The following is a 9,456-nucleotide window of genomic DNA, read 5'->3' as shown; positions in this document are numbered from 1 at the left end:
ATAAATAAGGTATTTTCTACCCGAATAAAAGTGAAAGTGTACATTTAGATGGGAGTGGGTTCAATCCCCCTACTTATCCACTCGGCACATTGTCCCGAATGCCCGTTTGAATGTTTTAGCTCGATTTCCAAACGTGAGCTGAGCTGCTGATGAGTCCCCCGCTGTCACAGCGTTATACCTCTGTGGAGCTGTCGGTGGGGTGTGTGCGTGTGCGTGTGCGTGTGCGTGTGCGTGTGTGTAGATCATACGAGTGCTGTTGCTGTGTCTGTCAAACCGCTGAAGCTTCGGGAAGGGCGAGGGGGGGGCCTAACTCTGGGTGACTCTGTGTTCAGAGGTGCAGCTCTGAGCGATGTCTCACAACGTGTGTTGGGAACCTTCTTTTTTTACGTAACCTATTAGAAATGACTCCGCTGCTCTGAAACAGGCCTGAAGTTGTTAGATCAATGCACTTCCTGTACATCCCATAGTGTACAGTGAACAAACCAACCACTAGACGGCATTTTGATTTTGCCATGGTCCTCGGAATATTGTTTTTTACACCCTTGCTTCTCCAAGTGTTCTCTTAGCGGACTAATGAACCGCTGCAGCGAGATTCCCGGCTTGATAGTCCCGCTCTCTTTCATCGGTTCCTAACTAAAGCTGCCGCCTCGGGCTGCTCTGCCACCCAAATGCCACGCACACATCCCCTCCCGGACACACGTGCCATGCTCTCACGCCCCAATCGCATGTGAACAAATGTGTGAATAGGCTCCAAGGACAATCCAACAAGAGGCAACGTTGTACATAACCCAAAGCGGCACGTGTAGATACTGTACAAAACGTTCCTTTTTTTAATTTTTGTACCAGCCAGACAGCTGATATTTATAACTATTGCCTGTACAAATTGTGCTCCTGTACATACTCAACAGTCGGTTGAAATAAACAATCTTTTTTTGCAGTATAAACACCCAGGGGTGCTGTTTCCTTTCTTTGCAGCCTTCACACATTTGCATCCAGTCTTTCACAGGATACCATGGTGATAAGATTAAAGGACCTTCCTCCCTCTTCTTCCAATAGGGGGGGGGGGCAACTTGAAGTGATTCGAGCCTATGGTCAGGTTAGGCTGATAGTGGAAGGTCCAGTGCAGGAATGCAGTGCCCAGATCCATCAACCCTTTTTTTTTTTTAAAGAAGCTGAGGTTTATTCTGTCTGCCTCAGTCAGGAGGAAGTTGTCTGTTTTACTTAAGATACCCCCCCCCCCCAATAAAGCTTCCAGTAGATGATGTCTCATCGTAATGACAGGGGCAGGACCTCCAACATTTTGGATTGTTCCAAAGACTGAGCTGGACACAATTCAATCTCAGACATAATTCCAGTATCTGATTTGACATTTCATCGCCATTCCGGCTGAGTGAAGGCTTGAAAGGATTTGACCGCTGGCTACCTTTCAAGTTTTTTTTTTTTTTTAAGATAACATATCCCAAACAAAGCTAGCTGTCTGTGCTGAATGTAAAATTATTATTTTATTATTATTCTTCAATGAGGAGGGCTGATGGAATTTTATCAGCATCTTTGTGGTTTTTGAAGGACAAAGGCCTTGAGTTGCTCCCACCTTGTTTGTATTATTTCATTCTTTAATGGCAGAGAACAGAGGCTGCTACTGTACGACTGGTTTCCAGTCATCAGCAGATATGTGGTTGAATGTCCAATGAGAGACAATGGCTGAGTGGAGCCGATAAGATGTCGGCCAGGAGGTGTTAGAGGTCAGAGAATGCGACTTTACTAATGGTAAAAGGCAGTGGCGTCGTTGGGCCTATTTTAGGGGGGGGCTTCAGCCCCCCTAAATAATTTTGGGTTGTTATGATTCTGTTATAGCCATTATGGAAAAGGCTGGAGATGCAGGTTTCCAGGCTTTCCTGCGAATCCGGCAACGATGAAAGTATCCAAAGGCTGCAGACTAGAGTCAGCGTGGGAGAAGGAGGCGTGTTCCAAGGTGCTCCCGATGCAGTTCAACAGGCTGAATGCACCTGGGTTGAAGCTGGGTTTTAGTGTCTAACCCTACGTGTGAGCACAGGCCCACCTGGTATAGTAACCGCCTCCATAAAGCAACTCCCTGCTCACAAGGACCGTTGTCTTTCCCAGTTTCACCCTTTCAACGTGGCCCTGGTGACCAGTCCCACAGGCCTTGATAGGCTGCTGGAATCAATCAGTTCATTGGCGATGTGGGATTTTCTAATTCCATTTCAGACACCAACTGGGAAACTCAAATTGATGTTGATGCAGACCCGTTAAAATCACACTTTGCACCACTCGTCTCAAATTGACTCGAATAAAAGCATATTTTGTTAGATTTAGCACTCAAGATTAACAACATTTTGAGGCTGAGACGAAAGACAGTGACTTCACTCACAGAGAAGGCCTTCTGCCCGCTCTCCTGTTAACCTGTTAGGGTGACAGTGAGCAAAACAAGGTTAATCTATTTACCTTGGGTGTTGAACCTTTGTCTCGAGGGCGTGAGCGGCAGTTGAATAAAAAGTGGCGCCGCAAAGCATGAACTCTCAGACGTGAACTCCTCTTTCATTGTGCACAATATTTTCAGCCATATTAGTGAAGTCTCAGAAACTAAATAGAACTCTTCTGATTAATGCCTCTGATGCCCTTAAGACAGAATGGGAAGCTGGTATAAACAGACCGTGTTATGCATGTGTTCTTATGGATAATGAATACATTTTGCAGAGACACGAAACAGTAATTTGAATGTTGTGTTTAAATTATTTTATTTTCACCAGGGGTGAGATTTACAAACAGAACAGCCACAAGACCTTATGTGGCTTTGTGGATTTATTTGTTCTTAAAAAAAAACATGCAGTTTCACAAATGTTACCGAATGATTCAACACCGTGACATCAAACTTTAGGAGAACAAGATATTTGTTTTTTTATCAGCTGGTTATATTGAAATAACACAAGTATAGAAGAAGTTGGCGCTGCATTGTATTTATAGTAGGTAATATCAGCTAAGAGGTCTCAACATATAGTGTATTATTCTCCTAAGTTATTGTTTCGTATCATCGCGCATCTTTATTTAAATATCACGTATACAAAATGACTTTAATGAGCTGCGTGCAGCGTGCTAGCAGGAAGTCTCCGTGAAGGGTTAAACTCGCAAGATGAAATCTGATACAGGAAACAAAATGTCAGACTCGCTTCAAATTCAGGCCAATCAGCAGGCAGCTTTACTCGTGTTGACGGAAGAGCTTCCGCCATTGTCCAATCACAGTCAAGTCACGGGCGACTAACTACTGTACTGTGGACCTATGAACCAATTAAGTAGGCGGGATTTGACGCGTTCTCTGGATTCCGATTGGTCTGCAGGTCCGACCTTCTTGCATCGGGCGGCGTTCCACCTAACGGGAAGCGTAGCAAGACGGCTGCCTCATCTCTCAATGCTAGCAAAGGCAAAAGGCAAGACGGAAACGTTACAAAATTGTCTCCGGTAAGTCATTCGTTATTAATAAAAGGCCCGAGTGGCAACTGTTTCTAAATAGTCCGTGCAGCGTGTTATCTTTTGACGTGTTTTCATCCCGTCCTACCGGGTGACGAGGCCTTCTCCTCTGTCATGAGACTTGGAGGCAGGGCGGACTGTCGAGCATCTCGGGCGGCCTTCGTTCCATTAAACAGACAATTCCTCCGACAAATGCGTCAATGCGGTAATAATCTAGAGAAGCACACAGTTTATTCAGTTTCTCGGTGCCGACAGCGTTTTCGCATAATTAATGAATGCCCCGGTGTCATATTTCGCAGCAACCGGATACTGCATTCAGTAGACTTTATATGCGCGTACTTGTTTAGCAGAAGTCTAATTCGTTAATTCAGTTTTTTTAAAGTGAGTCTTTAGATGTACTTTTAATACAGAATGTATTTGTTCGAATTTTGTCGTGAAAATATATACAGTATCCCCTTCGTTTTACTCAATAATCCCGATATTTAAAATCGATTTAATACAATATATTGGTAAATATACCCCATCTTGCTTTGCTAAAGCAGATGGAAAATATTCCAGATTCCACCCGCACTTATCTGGGTTCGCCCCAGATGGGAGTTCAATGGATCCTTCATGAATCCATTTTTCAGTATTTCTTTATTTCTGCAAGCAGACAGTCCAACGTTGGAGAAAACGTTTCCTCCTTTGCGGAGAGAACTGGAACAGCCAGTAGAGAAATGCACGTTTAAACACGCCAAACTGTCCCACTCAGGTTAAATTACACAAAAGCCAACAAGTTTCACTAAAAACCTTAAGCTGGGAGCATGAAATGTAGCCGGACCAACAAATACTGTTCAGCTAACAGACCTATTTCCTGTTATGGCAATGACTTGCGTTACCAACAGCACCCTGCCTGCCTTAATCCATCAAGGATGCATCACAAGTGATGGTGACTCAGAGTTTATTCGGTGTATTTTTGTCCCTCCACTTGATCAAATGAAAGCTGTCTTGTTGTTTTTTTAAAGTTCCGATTGTGTAGCACGTAAATTCCCACGACTTTTTTTTTTTTTTTTTCCCCGTTCCCGTTGGCCTCCAGCCAAAATGATCCACAGCCTGTTCTTGGTTAACGCCTCTGGGGACATCTTCCTGGAGAAGCACTGGAAGAGTGTGGTCAGTCGCTCCGTGTGCGACTACTTCTTTGAGGCGCAGGAACGAGCCACCGAGCCGGAGAACGTCCCCCCGGTGATCCCCACGCCGCATCACTACCTCATCAGCGTCCTCCGGCATCGCATCTACTTTGTCGCCGTCATCCAGAGCGAGGTGTCGCCGCTGTTTGTCATCGAGTTCCTGCACAGAGTCGTCGACACGTTCCAGGTACGTTCCCGTGCATGCTCCGCCCACTTTGAAGATGTCTGCGCTTCACCCACGGAGAGCCGCCGTTCGTTCCTCTCAGGATTATTTCGGAGTGTGCACCGAGGCTGCGATCAAAGACAATGTGGTCGTGGTCTACGAACTGCTGGAGGAGATGCTGGATAACGGCTTTCCACTGGCCACCGAGTCAAACATCTTGAAAGAGCTCATCAAGCCTCCCACCATCCTCCGCACCATGGTCAACACCATCACAGGTACCGTCACCGCAGCGTCTGTAAGATACAAACAAACAAATAGTGAGTTCACTGAGATCCATCCGGGGGAAAACGTGATAATGTGAGGTCACAAATGTAAACGAGCGACAATCAGAGATTGCAGACCCTCGCCTCCGATGGACTATTCGATCTTGTGAGACAGTAAACAGGGCTTCCGGATCAGAGGGGCCAAACCTGCGCTAGCTTGCTGCTCCGGAACGGGAAAAGATACAACTACAACTGTAACATATATGAAACTAGAATGAACTATGAGTGTGCACACCAAGTTTGAAGTCTCTAGCTCCAGAATTGAGGTCAGGATGGACTCCTGAAAAATGCCGATTTTAGAACGAAAATCAGCTCTCAGATCCGGATTGTGATCCGGATCCGGCCGAAGTTAGTCATGGTCATAGACCTTTAAGGAGTACTTATGTGTGATTTGTTTTCAGATCCATACCGCCGTATGTTTTGAAGAAATTAAGAAAAATGTTAAAAAGTGCCCTATCTCGCAATGTTAAAGAATACTTTAAAAAATTCTAGAATGTGGATCCAGATCTGGATCAACGGCATTCTCGGGGGGACCGAGCCACGGACAGAACCTTGCTTGCGTAAAAATCTCAAGTCGATTGGGTTCCTAGTTTTTGAGTTATGTGCGTGGACAGACAAACAGACCCAATTGCAATACCCTCGCCTCCCCTTCGGCGAGGGTAAGAATCTGCACCAGCCTTTACGTGTGCTGTGTAAATGCGCTGGTCGTTCGTATTACAGGCAGCACCAACGTTGGCGAGCAGCTCCCCACAGGCCAGCTGTCGGTGGTGCCATGGCGACGCACCGGAGTGAAATACACCAACAATGAAGCGTACTTTGACGTGGTGGAGGAGATAGACGCCATCATCGATAAATCAGGTATTCCTCCGAACGGCCTGCATGTCAGAGTGATCATTACGCTGTTGGTTACTTGATGTTTGTCTTCCTGGAAACGCCCTCCCCCTCGCCCGTCACCATCCTGCCCAGGCTCCACCATTACAGCAGAAATCCAGGGGGTCATCGACGCCTGTGTAAAACTGACGGGAATGCCCGACCTCACGCTCTCATTTATGGTGAGTCTTATCTTTTGCAGAATTTCAAACGATACGTAAATAATCTTATTTAATCTGGGTTACGGTTGTTCTGATTCTTTTCATGTCAAGTTGTGACCTTTTGTAACATCCGAACGCTTTGAGAGTAGACTGCACATGAAATCAAAGTAGAAACGACACCGTGGCAACCAGCAGATCTATTTGACTCGCCCCGATCCATCCCGGTCCTCCGCCTCCCCAGAATCCTCGACTCCTGGATGATGTCAGTTTCCACCCTTGTGTCCGGTTCAAGCGATGGGAAGCTGAGCGAATCCTCTCCTTCATCCCGCCCGATGGAAACTTCCGGCTGCTCTCTTACCACGTCAGCTCTCAGAAGTCAGTGATTCTACCAGCCGTCTGCAGCAGATCCATGCGTTTCGTCTATTCGAGCTGTTTGAAGGATTCTCTCTTGATCCGTGTGCTAATATCAACGAGTGCTAGTTTTATATTTTTGCTGTCCTCTTTTATGCTCAGCCTGGTAGCGATCCCTGTGTACGTCAAGCACAACATCACCTTCCGGGAGGGGAGCTCGCAGGGGCGTTTCGACTTGACCCTGGGACCCAAACAGACCATGGGCAAGGCTGTGGAGTCGGTCCTAGTCAGCAGCCAGCTGCCCCGGGGCGTCCTCAATGCCAGCCTCAACGCCTCCCAGGGAACGTACACCTTTGACCCAGTCACAAAGGTATTTAGAACACGGCTGGCAGAAGGATGGCGTGTATATCGATTGTCGTAGACCCAACGTAGCTCGATGCTCGCCTGCATTCAGTGATCGTTACCAGCTGGTGTCTCTCTGTTTTGTGTTTTGCAAGATGTTGTCGTGGGACGTTGGCAAGATCAACCCACAGAAGCTTCCCAGCCTGAAAGGCACCATGAGCCTGCAGACGGGGGCTTCCAAGCCTGACGAGAACCCCAGCATCAACATCCAGTTCAAGATCCAGCAGATGGCCATTTCAGGTAGACAGAGACACGGAGACACGGAGACGCAGAGACGGAGACGCAGAGACGGAGACGCAGAGACGGAGACGCAGAGACGGAGACGCAGAGACGGAGACGCAGAGACGGAGACGCAGAGACGGAGACGCAGAGACGGAGACGCAGAGACGCAGACGCAGAGACGCAGACGCAGAGACGCAGACGCAGAGACGCAGAGACGCAGACGCAGAGACGCAGACGCAGAGACGGAGACGCAGAGACGCAGACGCAGAGACGGAGACGCAGAGACAGAGACGCAGACGCAGACGCAGAGACGCAGACGCAGAGACGCAGACGCAGAGACGGAGACGCAGAGACGGAGACGCAGAGACAATGACCACAAGATGGCGCCAGATAGAATAAATCCACCTCACGTGATGTATTTACTGAGATATCATGTAATCCAATGCTTTTGATTGATATTATCTTAGATATTTTGTAGACGTCTCCATACATTATTTCCTTGAAATGCGTTTTAAAAAGGAAGATACGCTTGTCGTTTGTGTTTTATTTTACACGACGTCGGTGTGAACCTGAGAAAGTCGGGGAAACAAAGGTCATTGTGGTGCCGTGGGCAGAATATATTCTCACTAAGAAGCCTTCGAGAGTCTTAAACTATTATATTCAGCATGCTTCGCACTGTGATTTAAATGCAATGGTGGCGCTGACATCGCTGTGAATGTTGTCCTTCCCCACCGTCGTCGTCGTCGGCGACGGTGTTTGACTGTGTTCACTAAGACACGGGAGTTGTGTGCATTTGTGTCGTCCAACAGGGCTGAAGGTGAATCGACTGGACATGTACGGTGAGAAGTATAAACCTTTCAAAGGCATCAAGTACATGACGAAGGCGGGCAAGTTCCAGGTCCGGACGTAAAGACTGCAGCGCTGGGACAAACGGCTGAACCAAGAAGGGGGGGGGGGGGGGGCTGGTACATTCCCTGTGTAAATGCATTTCAGGACTGTCATTACAACTATCGGCGGCTCGTTGTAGCATCAGACCATCGGACATAAAAACCTCCGTTGCAGCAAATGTCCCGTAAACTTTGAAGAACTGTGAAGAAATTCAAATGATTTCTGCCTCTGTCTAAGATGGACACCGACCAAACCCAACCGATCCCGGCGGCTAACTGTCTCTAAAGCTGCTTGCTAACATTATTTCTCGCTCGTAATTTAAACAGTAAGGTCAAAGTAAGCCCAAGCTGCTCCAGAACAAGCTGCTCCAGTTTGTTTCAATTCAAGCTTCTTCAAATTCAGAACACGAATGTCAAACGGCAACACAGACGGGCAGTGATGTGACGCTGGGCATCATTTGTAGATGAAAAACGATTCCACAGACGTTCCTCTTCTCTTCCCCGACGCCATGGTTTTGTCTGCAGTCAGTGGGACTAACATCTTTCTGCTGCGATGGATGTAACTGGAATGATTTGAGCTATTTATTAAAAATGCTTTTGTGTTTTATGTTCAGATTAAATGGATTTGTTAATGATTTATTATTATGTTTCTTCACAAACACTCGGCAAAAGACAACGATTATTGGCCCTGTAAATTTAATAATTTAAAAACTGATCCAAATGTCCTAAAACATTTTCAAAGTGCACCCCCACCCCTTCCAGTAAGAGATACTGTTCATATCCACTCCAGATCTGTTTCGTCTTTCAATCTAGAAGTATATTCCGCTGTGTGTAGTAATGAGTGAATGACCAGGTACCTCCGATGCAACGGTGGCGAATGGTTTCATTTCAGCCTCTAATGGAGCGTCATCATGATGTCGAAATAAAGATTTGTTGCATTGCAGCCGACTAATTATTGAATGTGTTTTGTAATGTGGAGCCTCGGCATTGGTTTCCAGTCGTAATGTAATTTGGGAAGCACTGTTTCCTCACAGCAAGAAGGTCACGGGTTCAAATCTAACTTGGGGCCTTTCTGTGAGGAGTTTGCATGTTCTCCCTGCGTCTTTGTGGGTTCTCTCAGGGTTCTCTCAGGGTTCTCCGGCTTCTTCCCACCACCGAAATCATGCAAATTTGGCGAATTAGTTATATTAAATTGTCCATAGGTGTGTGTGTGTGTGGCCATGTGATGAACTGGCGGCTTGTCCAGGGTGTACCCCGCCTCTCGCCCGTTGACTGCTGGGAGAGGCTCCAGTAACGGAAAAAAGATTTTAACATTCACATAGATGTCAGTGATGCTACTGCCTTCATCTCATTATTACACTCTATTGGCTTTTCCCAGAGAGTGAACGAACCCCCCCCCCCCCCCCTCCCCCGCAGCATTCATCACTT

At 46.9% G+C, this 9,456-nt stretch overlaps 1 protein-coding gene across 1 annotated transcript; it reads left to right on the top strand.

Annotated features, from left to right (window-relative positions):
• The first annotated feature begins 3,467 nt into the window (after positions 1–3,467).
• Positions 3,468–8,971, top strand: LOC137902997 (AP-3 complex subunit mu-2). Its single transcript, XM_068747111.1, has 9 exons — positions 3,468–3,474; positions 4,559–4,836; positions 4,916–5,087; positions 5,856–5,993; positions 6,102–6,187; positions 6,408–6,541; positions 6,680–6,887; positions 7,015–7,159; positions 7,951–8,971. Exons 2-9 carry the CDS (start codon positions 4,564–4,566, stop codon positions 8,049–8,051), a joined length of 1,257 nt encoding a protein of 418 aa, XP_068603212.1. The 5' UTR covers positions 3,468–3,474; positions 4,559–4,563; the 3' UTR covers positions 8,052–8,971.
• The last annotated feature ends 485 nt before the right edge of the window (positions 8,972–9,456 follow it).

This window comes from Brachionichthys hirsutus, chromosome 13 (genome assembly GCF_040956055.1).
Source record: "Brachionichthys hirsutus isolate HB-005 chromosome 13, CSIRO-AGI_Bhir_v1, whole genome shotgun sequence".
In the NCBI taxonomy this organism is placed as follows: domain Eukaryota; kingdom Metazoa; phylum Chordata; class Actinopteri; order Lophiiformes; family Brachionichthyidae; genus Brachionichthys; species Brachionichthys hirsutus.
The sequence above is the reverse complement of the archived record's forward strand: the minus strand, read 5'-3'. Positions and strand labels throughout refer to the sequence as shown.